This window comes from Copadichromis virginalis, linkage group LG13 (genome assembly GCF_057382275.1).
Source record: "Copadichromis virginalis isolate Kocher_CV1m ecotype Utaka linkage group LG13, C_Virginalis_male_GT1.1, whole genome shotgun sequence".
NCBI lineage: Eukaryota > Metazoa > Chordata > Actinopteri > Cichliformes > Cichlidae > Copadichromis > Copadichromis virginalis.
In genome coordinates, this window is record NC_140630.1 from 15,466,433 (window position 1) to 15,482,297 (window position 15,865).

The 15,865-nt window shown below is 38.6% G+C and overlaps 1 protein-coding gene and 1 long non-coding RNA gene across 4 annotated transcripts in view; one reads left to right on the forward strand and one right to left on the reverse strand.

Moving 5' to 3' along the window:
- The window catches only part of LOC146695398 (cGMP-dependent protein kinase 1), a 119,650-nt gene that overhangs the window by 33,510 nt on the left and 70,275 nt on the right, over positions 1–15,865 (forward strand). For both annotated transcript variants that reach the window (XM_085477530.1, XM_085477529.1), the window contains exon 3: positions 9,487–9,600. In XM_085477530.1, the coding sequence (XP_085333656.1) occupies positions 9,487–9,600 (114 nt within the window). The remainder of the gene's footprint in view (positions 1–9,486; positions 9,601–15,865) is intronic.
- Positions 965–3,897, reverse strand: LOC146695400 (uncharacterized). Of its 2 annotated transcripts, none has more exons than XR_014923579.1 (5): positions 3,554–3,897; positions 2,789–2,854; positions 2,283–2,438; positions 1,738–1,830; positions 965–1,438 (listed from the first exon to the last, which is right to left on the reverse strand). It is a non-coding gene; the product is annotated as an uncharacterized LOC146695400 (long non-coding RNA). The 2 variants fall into 2 exon arrangements; XR_014923580.1 differs by lacking the exon at positions 3,554–3,897 and adding an exon at positions 3,398–3,547.

Genomic DNA, 15,865 nt, shown 5'->3' on the forward strand with positions numbered 1-15,865 from the left:
TGTTGTATAGCTGAGCTTTTCAAACAGTTTTAACAGTTACTTTAGTCTGACAAAAGCCGAATGACGAATTAGCGCTTCCAGTCAGAGACTGAGGCTACGTCCACACGTACACGGGTATTTTTGAAAACGGAGATTGTCCGTTTTCGTTTTAAAAAATAATCCCGTCCACACATAAAGGCAGAAATGAAGGAAAACGCTGCTATGAACATGCCAAAGCAGCAGGTGGCGCTAGATTCCTAACCGTGCAGAAATGTTGGCCAATCAGAAGTCTAGAAGCCTCGGTGGGAAAAAGTAAACAAAGCTGGGGCATAGAAGCAGAACCGAGTCGTATGTGTGGAGGGACAGTAACTGTGTATATGTAAGCATTTAAACACTGCAGAGAGTAGAATTAATAGTATTGTAGAAATTCATTTCACCGAAACAATAACGTGGCGCAGTGTGACGCATGCACCAGTTTATTGTATTTCCAGACTTGCTTTCGGCACAATTTACAGTGCACGCTACTCTGTTTTTTGTCAGACTTGAAATAGCCGAAATACCTTCAAACTACGGAACTTCTATGGCTCTTCCGTTCGACAATCTCTCCGGCGTTGGAACCATCATCTGTTTTCTCTTCGGTCACACTCGGTTGATTTTTCTAGTCGGCACACTCATTTCCTCCATTACGTGCTGGCTCCATTACCCGCTGGCTGCTTCCCAAACAAACACACGTGCGGCTTGGCACTTGTGCTGTACGTAGCAAGTCACGCAACGTGACGCTGCGGCTGTGATTGGTTCAGTTCTGCGCTACTGAATTTGGATTGGCTGACCTTTTTTTTTTTTTTTTTTTTTTTTCTTTTTTTTTTTTTTTTCTTCTTAAGAGGACAAGAGCGGCGAGGTCTATCGCGATAGCTTAATTTCTCTATCGAGTAAAAGTTATATCGCGATACATATCGTTATCGTTCTATCGCCCAGCTCTACTTGCAATGTTGATCCTGGAACAACATTTAGTATGATGATCTGGGAACAACACCAACACGAGGATATCAGATCAACCTCCTAACTTACCCTTATTTTTAGTATGTATTGCAATTACCTTTACAATGCACACAATGTAACACAAACTGAATATGAACATATTTCCACCTCATAACAATATGCCTTGAACGCTAATATACACACCACCCTTCAACATTTCTGGTGCAGTATCATCTCTCAATTAAATCCTTTAAATCTCAATACTTTTGATTGTCTCTTAGCTTTCAGTCTTGAGGTTAACTGAGATTCAGTGCATATATCCCACCCATTAAGAGTGCACATGCAGAGGCCAGGTCTTCCAGGTCATGCAGGACACACTAGATGGTTATACCCACATCGGCTGGAGGAGTGCTGGCATCAGCTCTTTCGATGGTAAAGATAGCAAGGGTAATTTGTTCCAGCTCCCTCTGAACAGCTGTAGCTTAGACACAAAAACATAGAAAAATGGCATCCAGTTTTAAAAAGAAAGAAAGAAAAAGGGCCAAAGCTACTCTTTAATGACGTAAACACAATATTAGGAACATGCACCCCAGCGTGCCACTATTTTAGACTACAGATTCAACGATAAATATAAATAGTTTGGGTATACAAGAAGATTTCCCAAAACATTTAAACAGGTTCCATGCAAATTACAACAACAACAACATTACAACATGCAACAACATTAGTTATTCAAAATTTGGTTTAATACAGATAAAAAACTAAACTAAAATTACCAACCAATTATTCTTTGAAGAGGATGCTTGGGTCTTCATTCAGGTAAAAAGGTAGTGCCCTGAGGACACACTCCCTCCCCTTTTCAATGGTTTCCTTCTGTAGAGAGTGGCAGAGATACAGGAAGAGAAAACAGATATACTTTAGGATGACAGAAACTCACATTATACACAAAATGAATGACATAGCCACTGCACAGATAGACATGTACACAAGACCAACTAATCATCACATGGACATGAATAGTTAACCTGTTGGGCAGGGTTTCCACCACATTATATATGTCCATAATGGAGGTAAAGACAAACTAATACATCATCTTTTTTGCATTCAAAACATAACATAAAAACATTCACTTCTGGTTTAACCTAAATCAAGGGATCAGATTTTACATATGTTTAGGTTATTTAAATTTTCCAACGTTTTGAGTACCAAACTTTGTCTTGCTTAATATAAATGTAAGTGCACTGTGCAGCTACCATACACTAGCTGTTTAAATTTGAAAATGATCTTATTAGCCATAATATTTTGCTACCAACAGAATAACGCACCTGTGTGGCTGGGGCCAAAGTTTGTCTAATTTTCTTCCCTGCAACGCCTCCTTTTTTCTTGAAGACTTTTATGAGCTGGTCAGTGTATTGGTCAAGTTGTGTAAAAAGCCTTGGAACATGTGCAGCAGTAGTAATCCTCACATATTCTGCTTCCACCTGAAAATATGTCAACAAACACAACATACTGTACTGTAAATATACATACTATATGTACACATATACAAACTAAAACTAATGTAGTAAGACCTCATTAAAGCTATAATTTTAACACAAACATTTACACAAAATGCTAATGGAGCCATTACAGCTTTTATTGTTATTTATCAAGTTCCAAAAAATATTGATCACAGCTGATCTGAAAAGAATTTCATGCCTCAGGCCCTTGAACTGCAACCTTTACCATGGTTCAGATGTGGAGAAGAAATAACAGGGGCATGGGATGGGTCACAAAAGAAAACTTAACTTATAAAACAGTTTTGTTTTTAAAAGTATAACAGTTCACATACCACATACAAGCTCAGCAATACCACATACACCACATCAGTATAGGAGGGAGCAGGTAAAGGCAGGATCTGAGATTTATAAAGAAAAAAAATAATTAATTCCTTAATTTCAAGAAGCAAATTATTGTTTGAATTACAACTAAATAAAATACTACTCAGAAGAAAAGCAAGAGATTGACACTGCCATGTGCTAACTTTCTATAGAAGCAATTATCACCAGGTCTGTCGACCTCCATTGTCTGTCCACTCATATGTCTTGAATAATTTTATTAAAAAAAATTAAGTGTGTACTTTCACAAACTGTAATTTATAACTACATTGATATGTGTAACTCCGCTAGGAAACATGCTGTATTTACAGACCATTTTTACATAATACAGATTACTGATAGAGCAGAACAATGGTGTCACAGTGGCTTTCGCCCTTGACTTTTTGGATTTTAAATGTCACTTTATGCTATCCTTGCTATCCTATTCGATATTTCCGACTCTCGGATTACAGAAAAGGAATCCCAAGAAAGCAAATGGAAAAATAACCCCTTGAAAGAATAACCCCATGAACCCCTGTAGCTAATCCCTTAATAAAACAAAAAACAATAAAAATGTTTCTTACACAGTCCACAAAATAAGCATGTCCAGGACCCAGTAAAACTAATGTAAAACAAGCACACGCAAACGATATAACATGTCTTGTAAGACAAACGCAAAATATAACCATGCTGGACATATAGATACTACACAACATAGTCAAAGAAAAAAGTGGTCTTACCTCTCAAAGAAACAGCAGCTTGGCGCCAAAACAGCCTTTTTCAGTTAAATTTGAAGTCTTGCGCATGAGAAGGCACAAGCCGTGAAACCTTCTTGTTCTGCGCGGTTTCATTACAACTGTTTTTGCATTACTGCCACCTTGTGGATATACAAGGTATATCGATCCTAATTGACTTAACTTAAATGTTATGCGATCAAGTAACACATTAGTATTATGTACGTTGAATAATAGACACAATTACGTAGACTTGATTAGAAAAACATATGTTAACTTAACAAAAACATATATTTTAAGTAAAATGAAAATAAATAATTAATATACACTGAACAATCCACCTCATTCATTTTTTTGAGTGTACCTGACGTATGCTTGTCTTTGTCCTTACATGCACTACTCAATAAAAGACGTGCACACAGATTGCCCATATTTGCACTTAATAAAGTTCTGTCTTACATCCTTTTATTCAGAGCACTAGTTATCTGTACAGGTGCACCTATTACATCATTTTCTCTCTATACACGTCTGCAGACACTTTCTTTGTTTGCACTCCAGCACAGAGTGTCTTCCCACTGAACTCCATTAGCCTCCTCTACTGCTGATGGATCAAAAACCAGGGGATTTTTCTTCACGTATTGTCGTGTGGCAAGGCTCAATAGATACTTTAAAAGGTGTGTGCGGTTAATAACAGACAGATCCCTCCTTCGCTCAGAGACCAAGATAAGCTGTTTCTATGATAAGATAGAGGTAACAAACACAGTGTTGCCTTTGGTCTTCCCTTACGTTTCTCAAATTCGAAAGACATGGCAGCTGCTGTGAAACTATTAGCAGTTTTCTTCTAAAGTATTCCTCTTCCATTTTCTTATCTCTGACACCCAGGTATAATAAGGGCTTAGGAGTTTTGAGAGGTGACAAGTCATCGTTACCTCAGCACAGTTCACTGATTAGTCTGGCACAGTTTTGTTAAGCTCGGTTGATCCTCAGTGGCTTTATTCCAGACGTAACTCTTACACAGAAACAAGCACATTATTTGTGGTCTTTATAGACTTTGTAGGGCTAGATTGACACTACAAACACTTATTTCAGCCAAATTAAGTTAATAAATGTTTACTGCGAGTTTCTAAGTTCGTGGGATGAATCCTCAATTCTCCAGGGTTTTTTTTGAAGGTCTTTCAAAGTTTTTCTTCGGCCATTGGCTGCTTTTGCACTCATTTTTAGCCCAGTCCCTATAAGTGACCATTTTCAGAGGAATGTTTTACGTTTTTCAAGCCACTTAACACCAACCTATGACTCATTCAGGCATTAGAAAGGCACTTAAATTGAGGGTAAACTATTGCTGTGATGACGCATAACAGAAAAAAATGTATCTTTATGCATTTTCTTTCCAGTTCTTTAGGTTAATTTAAAAAAATGCCAAATATAGCACAGTATGACTGACATAAACTATTTTTGTACCATTTCTTGAGATATTAGACAAAAACTTGGCATGGTGTGCAGTATGTCCTCAACAAATGTAAGGAAATTGGACAAGTGGAGGACAAAAGAAGCAATGGGAGACCTAAACACTACAGACCTAAAACTCTACAACAAATTAAAAGTAGCTGTATTTCATGTCCTTAAGAAATAGGGGGAAAAAATTGAGTCTGGCTGTCAGTAAGATGTTCTTAAGGAAACAGAGAGAGCAGGATGAGGTTTGCCCAGTTACATAAGAACTGGACTGAAATCAGTGGCAGCAGGTCTGATGGAGTGACAAATCCAAATTTGAACATTTTCAGAAGAAAGGTACAACAGTGAGTGTGTAAAGCATCTGTAAAATGCAATGCTGTATGTCAGCTCTGGGCTGCATTTTGTCAAAAATTATCGAGTTGTGTAGAAAAGTACCATCAGAATTTGGATCTGCCATGCAATACTATCTGGAAATGGCTTCATTTACAAGTATGACAGTGATCCCAAACACACTGCCCCTGCAGTAAGTGCATACCTGGATAGAAAAAACACACAACACTATCAGTCATGGATTGGGGTCAAAGGAGCTTGCAAAGAAAAGCGTCTGGACTTCTTTAAGTTGCTTGAAGATGTTTCACCTCTCATCCAAGAAGCTTCTTCAGTTCTAAGGTCAAATGGTGGGGAGTCCCAGATTTAAACCTAGTGGGAGTGTCCCCCCACAGAGGGACAAAAGGACTCCCTGATGGTGTGAAACTGGGTGTGGGTCCCAATCAGCCAGGGTTTCAGGTGAGCTCTTTGTGAAACCTGGCCCCACCTTATCATGCGAATTCCTGAGGTCAGTCATGGATTGGCTTTCCCAAAGCCCAGGCCTCAGTATTATTGAAGAAGTGTGGGATCATCTTTATTGGGAACAGAATAAATGGCAGCCAACATCGAAAGAAGAGCTCTGAATGTCCTTTAAGAAGCCTTGAGTACTATTCTTGAAGACTTTGTAAGAAATTTCACTTGCCTGTGAAAAACACTTACCTAATGGAATTCAGACTGGTTGAAGAATAAAGGTTGTGATACCAAATACTTTTCTTTCGAGCTTGTTAGAATCGCACAAACTCAGATTTTGCCAGTGTTTGAGTAAATCGCTACAGCTATTTCCTGTTTTCCTACTAAAATATAAAGAAACGAGCAGTGGCTCTAGAGTTTTGCACAGTACTTTAGAAGCAGTCGTTTCTTTCATGTGTGCTAACTGGGGAGCACAGTTATCACTATCACTGTCACTTCACACTCTCACAAAAAGGAGATTCTGGGGTCAAAACAGGTTTTTTATTCTCTCTCTTGGTGCTCCAGTCCAAACACATGCATGCTAGGTTGATTGTGTGTTTCTGTATCTCACCTCTTGCCCATGTCAGCTGGAATAGGCGCCAGCCGCTCCGTGACCCTGAATTTAGATAGGTAGCTAAGGAAATGAGTAGATGTGTGCTGAGAATCAGATTTCAAAAGTCTGGCAGTGAGCAACATTACTTTGACACCATTTGTACAAAACATTTTTAAGCAAATCCAAGCAATTTTTTGATCAGGCAGTCGGCTTAATATCAAAAATTGTGCCTGCTACTCTCTGTGAAATTCACAGTTTATACATTTAGGAAAATGAGAAGTACAGGAAGTAGATCATGAATTCACTCTGAAAAAGAAACTCTGCACATTTGTTTTTCAGTCAGTCTAAGAATCCTCTTATGAATTCTTAAGCTGCTTATAATGAAGCATTGTACTGTTAAAAAATATAAATGTGGCTTTAAAAGCAAGATGTCATTTTTTTCCCCCCATTTCGAGCTGTTTCTTCTTTTGAATGGAAAACAAGGAGGGTCCTACTGCAAGCTCTGACTGAAAAAATAAGGCTGTTAAACAGGGACACTGGAAATAGCAGGGGAGCAGGCATTAAGATGGTGACACATTTTAAGAGCTAAAGATTTTCTCTCCGTGTAGTTTCATGCTGGGTGTTAATGGTTAATGTATTGTTAGCCATAGTGAAAATGTGTGCTATAGTACCAATAAGACAGGAATAAGTACAAAATGAAAAAAAGAATGAGCCCTGGAATAATGAGAGGTGTTTTTTGAGGCCTTTTGTCAAATGCGGTCATGGCCCGCTAACAAGATAACGTGTCAAATGGTTATCTTTGTGCTTGCTCTCATCGTCATGCTGTATTTCATCAGTTGCCTAGAGCAGACTTTAGATGTTTTCTCTGGGCTTTTGCTCTGTGAATCAGAGTTATGGTCCTGCTGGAATGCTGAGTTTTTTCAGGAAAACATACATCCTTGATGAGGCTTGTCTAAACACAGAAGCAGGAGCAAACCCCTCCAGTCACAGAGGCACAGAGGCTCTTACAGTGCGAAAGAAAAATGTGTTCACTTATCTGAAGCTGGTAGTTATGTCTCCTGTTGTCTAGAAATCTTTATTTGATACAGTTAAAGCAATAGGGTGCTATTAATTTTCATGATAATGTTAGTTTAAAACATGCATTTGTTTTGTAATATACAGCATTTGGCATTTTGTGTAAGTTACTTCCTGTTTTATTTTAAAATGCATGACAATTCAGTCATTGCTCTGTGCATATATACTCCCCTGCTTCTCTTTTTATCATGTGCAGTTGAATGTTCCAGTTAGCTACAAGTTTATGAGTGTTCTTTGTGAATTAATATATATAGTTTTTTCATATTTTCAGACTTTCTTCAAATGTGGACATACGGTTTTGCACTTTTACCTTCCCCAACAATACTTTTTTAAATTAAGTGGCTAGAAAAATCTGAAGCTCACTGGTGTCACTCGAACTGGTCTCTTAAACAGGACCTACTAAGGAGCTACTGAGTGAAGGGTTGGGTCATGGAGTAATGGTGTAGATCAGAGTGCTGACACTTAAATAATGCTGTTTATACACCATGAAAAATGTCTTGGACATTGGAAATGTAGTGTTCCTGTGTTTTGGACCCAATGTTTTGTGGGGTGTTTTCTTGCCTCTGAATTTTGGTTTATTATTACCATTTTATATTTTGGTTGTACTCTATTAGTTAATGTTTGGAATTCCTGGTTTTTAGGGGTGTCTTTTCTTTTGTATACATAATATGCCTCTATGCTTTGCCTTGTTACTTTTGTATCCTGAGTTTTGTTGTTATTTATGTTTCTTTTTACTCAGAGTTAATCTAGCCTCCTTGTATCTTGTCACCTACTCTTTGTGTAAGTCTTAGCTATAGAAAGTTTCCCTTTTATGTTACTTCCTGTGTTATTTTACCACTCTCTTGTGTCTAGTATTTAGTTTTTCTCCTCCTGTCTTGTTCTTGATTTTTTTCAGCAGTGTCTTGTTACCCTGATGATTCCACTTCCTTTTATTGCCTCATGTGTGTATTAAATAGCCCGACTTTGCTTTTTTCTGAGCGACTCTGTCATTCTTGTGCGAACCTGCAATTTCTCTGTTATTTTGCCTTACAATCTTTGTACTCTTTGAACTCTTTTGTACTACAATTAACCGCCATTATCTTGCCTGTTTTTGAGTCCTTGTGTTTTGGTCTTTTTGTCCTGTGAACTGTGATAGTGAAGTGACTTTGTGGGTCTTTCCATGAAGCCTGTGCCACTCATGTAGAAAAGTATGTGTTCACAGAAAACTACCAAATCCAAAATTTTTTTGCATGCAGCCAGCAAGCATTTTTCTCATTATTACTAAAACAAATCAATGCAAATAGTAGGAAGCAGAGCTACATTTAGCAAACCTTAGTGTAAACAGATCAAAAGGAATTCAGGAAACTGAAATCAATTTTTATTGCAACAGTTTAACCAAACCTCTGCATTTGAAATGAACTTGATAGAATCATGTTCATGGTCAATCTTTAACATGCTGGAGAATGAGACAATAGTGTGATTAGCAGTAACATCATGTTTGTTGATTAATTTCCTTTGCTCTGGCAGAACACTTGTTCACAGAACACAGTACTAAGCAAAACTACAGGATGAGATACAGTATACACCTAAAATTTAATAGAAAAACAGAAAGCTTTGTAGCCAACCATGCAACCATTGTTTAATTAACCATTAATCCTACTAGATGAGAGGTCAGATTTGGACAATGATCATACTAATCCTTACATACAGGATTATTTGTGATTCTGTTAGTGGTGGTAACATAAGCTGACAGGTTTGTAGAGTTTTTTGTTTTTGTTCATCCACAGGCTCTGGCATGAGTCCGGGAGTAGTTTGAGATGCATGCACTGCAAAATAATCATATTTTTTTTCTAGCCGAGTGAGCATTCAGCCTGGTTGCCCCTAAAAAATGTGATAAAAACCCTTAGACATCTATCAGCCACTCCATTTCATCACTGAATCGCTATTTGCAGCACATATTTAATGTAGTATTGGACTTACAGATTTGGGTAGTCAGGCAAGAAAATAAGTGTCAAATTTGAATATCATTGTTACTAATGGTTTATTTCCATTTTTGTGCATGTTTCAGATGGGAAGGTGGAGGTGACGAAGGAGAGCCTGAAGCTCTGCACCATGGGGCCAGGAAAGGTGTTTGGAGAGCTGGCTATTCTGTACAACTGCACCAGGACTGCTACTGTCAAGAGTGAGTCTCCACAGACACCCGTAAAAACAGCCAAAGTGCTTGAACGTGTCTGTGTTCAGTGTACACCTGTTGCCCAGGTGACAGATAATATCCCGTGTTCTCACACAAATACACGCATCTACACACATCCACTGAAATCTGTTTGCTTGTTCTAGAGGATTAGGGGTCTTTCTGCTTCCAGCTGTCATTCCTCTGTTGAAATATAGACAGGTATCACACTGTCACGATATGAATGAATGTTTGGAACACAGCAACAGCATTGTGCCTTGTTTACAGTGAAATATCAGCAGTGGGTTTTTTTCACAATACTCCAGTGAAGTTTCTTGTGAAGCAGGTGAAGTGAAATGTCAGGGGTTTACCGAGCCTGCTCTTTCATGTGTCAAAGCTCCAGCTATGAGGGATGCACAGGGGGTGAGTAGGTGGTCTATCAGACTCGTGATTGAAATTTCAGTTTAAAAGAGTAAAGACTGGTGTCTGAGAGAAGACAGGATAGATGGTTTAATCACATTTGAGAATTAGTGTGTTATAAAAGTGTGTCAGGATGAATTGTGTGTTTAAGTAGGGTAGGAAACAGATTATTATAGATTATTAAAATTTGATTTGAGATCTTGTTATAAGTTGTATTTGAATGATGGACGTAGCCTCTGAGGCTGAAAAATGAACCCATTCCAGGAATTCCTTAAACCTTGATTCTTTCTCATGGCCAGCAGGGGGTGTATCTTCTTGGTACAAAAGGGTAACTTTGGATAGTGCCCAAACTTGATTCTCCCAACAATGTGCAGAGCTGAAGTGAAAAAGTACATTTGAGAAAACAACCCATCTGCTCACTTAGTCTATGACCTCAGTAAACAGTTTCCTAATGAGTTTCTCAGAAACAGTTTAAAGCCTAGACTAAAACAGGCAATAAAGTAGTGTATGCTGTCAGGCATGTTTTCTTAACTTTGACAAGGTGCTACTACATGAGCATGCAGTGTTCTCAGTTTCTGAGTCACTTCTTCACTTCTTACTCATGAGCTGTTCCTATGCACAGTCCTCCAATTTCAGAGGCCCAAAACTAAATCGACTGGCAAGCAGTTTAATGGCCTGGTGAGACCTGTTCCCTGATTATTACAAGACAAATCAAGAAGATAAAAGATTCGGGAGTTTATTCCAAGTGTTGAACTTGTATTTTGTATCTGTCCCCTGGAATTCTTAATTTATATGATATGAGGTCCAATAAGATGTCAATCCAAGTGAAGGAGACTGAAAACCCCAACAAACAACAAATAAGCTTTATCATTTGTCTTACCACTACTCTATCCAGCTGCTCAGATAAGCCTATCACAGTGAGAGAGTAAAATGTTAGGAGTGGCCAAATCAATATAATCTTAAAAAGAATAAATGCACCTGGCAGCACAGTTACACTAAAGTCTAGAATACCCAGAAGACAATTAAAGTGGAGGATCACAGAATTCTTTCTATGGTTAAGGAAATTCGCTCAAAACATTGAGCCAAGTGAAGCATATTCTGGAGCATGGAGGTCTTTTAGTGTCAAAGACTACAACTAAAACATGCACATGAATGGAAATATACAAGGTTTAGAAGAAGACTTTTCCAGAAAACATCTTAAAGAGCCTACATAGTTCTGGAAAAACTTTGGATAGCTGAAACCATTTTTAACTTGTATCAGGCTGATGGGAAGAAAAAAGGAGAGAGAGAAACAACTCCTGATTTAAAGCATATCACGTTTTCTGTCAGAACTGGCGAAGACCATGTTATGTTATGTATGGCTGGTAGTGGAAGCTGATGACTAGCATTTATTGATGATATGACTGAAGTAGCAGGGTAATTTTGAAGTGTACAGGACTATACTCTCTTTTCAGATATAGCTGCAAAATTGATCAGACTTTGCTTCACAGCAGATATGGTTAATGACCCAAGGCACATTCTAAAAGCAACCCAAGAGTTTCTCAAGGCAAAGGAAACAGGCTGATAAAGAGCTTAATTTGTCATGGAATAATAAGGGAACAGGCCTCACTTAGCCATGAAACTGCTTGTCAGTCAATTTTGCAATTACCTTTGAGCCTCTGAAAATACGGGACTATGCATAAAAATGTCTGTAATTCTTAAGCGGTTAACACGACAATTTTATTAAACCCCTTGAATTAAAGCTGAAGGTCTACACTTCAATCAGATCCTGAAAGTTTGATTTAAAAGCCATAATGGTGGAAGCAAAATTACAAGTTTCCAAACGAACCTAACTGTATTTACCGTTTATGGGCCTGGTAGTTAAAGTTAGCGTCCACATAAAGACGGTTTAAATTTAAATAAATAAATATAAGACAGTGTATAGTTGCTTTATCTAGCAAAAAGGAATATAGTGTATTATTGCTCAGATATGGTAAATCATTTTATTTACCTTGAAAATGCAGTAATTGTAGTAATTGCAGGCTAGCTGATGTTTCCCTGTGCATTTATTTATGAATGAATGAATGAATACAAGGGTTTACTCAGGCTTGTACTTGAGAGTTCAAGTGTGAAGGAAAGAAGGTTGACGATGGTGGCTACTAGGTTGCACGCCCTGTGCTGACCCCTCTTATGTCCCGTGATCCCCTATTTCTAACCAGCCAACCTGATGAAACTCCCAGCTCCTGTTGCTATGGGAACAAGTGCCCATAGCAAGATGAGCCATCTCTTACGGGTTAAAATATTCCCCTTCCTGCTGGCGACAGAGTGTCTGCTTTTTTTCCTTTTGTATATATTCTCTTGCCCACCGGACTGTACTTCCTGCCACGATCTTAAGAGATGTACGTCAGTGCTGCTCAATAAAAACTCACACATGGAACAAATGATGTAATTGTCTACATAGACAGAAGTGTGTTTACAGTCTAACAGGGTCATTGGTACTGTCTCTGAGAGTTGCTGTCTTTGTTTTAATATATGTCGCTACGCATGAATGTAGTGAGGAATTCAGCTGCCACACTGGCTATTAGAGCCGACAGACTCGACTGGAAATCGTGCACCTGCTAGTGCGCATGGAGATCCCGCTTCCAATCAGCAGATTTAATTTCATCATTGCATGGAACCCAGTAGGAGGATAAATCCTTGAAGCAATTTCAGTTTACGTTGCTTGGTCTCCTAAGTCATATGCATGATTAAATACTTCTTAACAGAATTTATCTGAGGAACCTGTTAATGTTGACTCATGGGAGCTCATCCATGAACTGTCTACACCTCTTTCCTTTTACTGTTACTGCTAACTCACAAAATAATGACACCATTGCCAACTGTGATAATGAAGAGATTCCCAGAGTCTGGCACCTATTAAGAATTTCAGAAACAATTAAGAGCCATTAGGTGCAATGATTCGTTTACAGAAAATGTGTGCAATTATGACAGTTCTTTCATCACAGTCAGACTTGTCAAGATAAACCCAAGGATTGCTTAAGATCGCTGACATAATAAATTATTGCACATGTTTTATTCAGGAATTTAGCTGCATTTAGTTTTGCATGAGTTTCCAATAAAACTGACACGTGTTTAAATTTCACTTGAATTTCAATTCGGAATTGAGAATAAAACTTCAAAATACCTTTTGGGCTTTTTTCTTAAGCCTATTTACATACACTCATAGGAGCAAATCAGTAATACTCAGTAAAATCAATGGGACAGGTTTTATTCATTGCCTTTTATTTAAAGAAAAAAATATATAAAAATATGAGGGGAAGTGACGTTAATTGGCAGCCATTTGTGCAGTTATGGATAATTATATGGATCTATTGCTAAATCTGGACAATATTGTAAGCGTATCCAAGTAATAGCATTGTTTATTTTGTTTTTATTGCTGTATGATCATGATTACATATTCCCGGAAGGGCCAATGAGGACATTTCCATCAGTCCTCCTGCATCTTTAGGTGATTTCATTTCTGATCACTCAGTGGCACTCTCACCCACCCCTACAAAAAAATAAAAAATAAAAAATAGATCCTGTAAACTGAGCATTTCAAGTAGCACTTACTCCCAGGCTTTGTAGTGCCCCAATGAACTGCTAAAATCAATATGTTATGTATACTTTCAGGATACAGACACTTATGTGTGGAGCTATGGCCACATTTGGGGTTTGGCTCTGCCAGTCAGGACAAATGAGGTGGGATTTCACATGCAGCCTGAGAGAAAAAATGTTGCCTGAGAATTTTTTTATGAAACAGTCCTCTTGCAATCAACTCTATATCACATTTAAAAAAATTTTTTTTATATATATATATATATATATAACAGCAGCTGGGCCAAACGCAGGGCAGCAGTGACAGTAAAATGAGGGAACCACTTCAAGGAGGCTAGACAAATTCTCATCTTGTGTCTGCAGACAGGAGAGAGGAATTGGAAAAAAATGTTTATAGCATAACAATGTAAGTGTTTCTTGAAGACAGCATAACAGGACACCATTCACCATGGTTTGGCATAAAACAATTGAGCAAATTGCAGAGCTCAACAGTACAGCACTGAAAAGAAGAGGAGGCAAACTCAGGAGGAAAATTGTTATGATTCTCAGATAAATGAAAATGCGTAATTAATCTGTAATATTCAAAACTGGATGCCTGAAAACGATGTCAAAATATTTTGATAATAAGACTGCAACAAAAAGCTATGCTTAGTATTGATTAATATGTCTCAATCTTTCTCAACTGATTGCAGAGTTCAAGGTGACATTGAATGTTTTGCTGTTTGCAACCCCAAAAATTCAGTTTACGATGATATGAAACAAAAAAAAGCTTCAGATTTTCACAGGAGTTTTTACATTCTGTTTAGCATGATTTCAGGAATAGCTTAGTTAAAGTTTATTTGTTGTGTTGTTGATTTTCAGTAGAAAAAAAAGCCAAAAGTGCTCTATATTCAGGCTCTAAAAGACTATTGGGAATCTTGAAATTGATTCAGACCAGTCATCTGAAAGAGTGAGGTCACTACTAACATAATCAGTGTGACTGATTATCTGTATGCTCCATCTTAATGACACTGGTGGAAAAGGCCGTATCAGACGTCATCTCAAAGACTCAGCTGTGCTCTCCACTTACAGTTATAACGCACATGAATGCTTTTGCATAACACTGGATAATATCATTCTTTTCAAATAACAGTTATATAATAACTAATTTTGAGAAGTATCAGGGTGCATAAATCATTTAAAGGGTGCAGAACAATGCATGTGTGCAAGGAACGATACGTACAGTGGTGCGTATTTGCCGCCATAGTATATGTCTTTCTAAAATACCTCATGCAAATATAATTAATATAAATATTAAATATAAATAATATCTCAAACATGGCACTGCCATTTTTACATTGGCTCTGCCTTCCTTTTTGCTTCTTCTTAATGTTTGAGAAATAATAATTTAAAGATACAACTAAATAAATTCCATCAATCCATCTTCTTACACTTATCCGGGCCCGGGACGCGGGGGCAGCAGCCTAAGCAGAGAAGCCCAGACCTCCCTCTCCCCAGCCACCTCCTCCAGCTTGTCCTGGGGGAACACCAAGGCGTTCCCAGGCCAGCCGAGAGATATAATTTCTTCAGCATGTCCTGGGTCTGCCCCGGGGCCTCCTCCCAGTGGGACATGCCCGGAACACCTCACCCAGGAGGCGCCCAGGAGGCAGCACCAATCCGTCTGTCGATCTCTCGCTTCCTTCTTCCGTCACTCATGAACAAGACCCCAAGATACCCCAAGATACTCCCCCACTTGGGGCAAAACCTTGTCCTCGACCCGGAGTGGGCACACCACCCTTTTTCAGCTGAGGACCATGGCCTCACATTTGGAGGTGCTGATTCTCATTTCCACTGCTTCACACTCTGCTGCGAGCCATTCCGGTGAGAGCTGGAGGCCATCGCCTGATTAAGCCAACAGAACCACATCATCCATGAAAAGGAGAGATGAGATTCTGAGACCACTGAAGTGAAAGCCTTCTGTCACTTGGCTGTGCCTAGAAATTCTGTACATAAAAATTATGAACAGAATCGGGGACAAAGGGCACTCCTGGCAAAGCCCATCACCCACGAGGAACAAGTCCAACTTATTGCTTTTGACTAGGGCTGGGCCATATCATAATGTTGGGCAACGATAAGAAAATGAAATATCGCGATAGAACATGGGTAAAACGCGCATGCGCAGTGCCTTTGTTTTCATACGCACATGGTGGAAAAAGCGTGCCAGCGACAGAGAATGAGAAGAGAGAAAGCGGATCGTTGAATGAAACAGATGAACCAGAATTGGTTTGTAAAAATGCTTTAG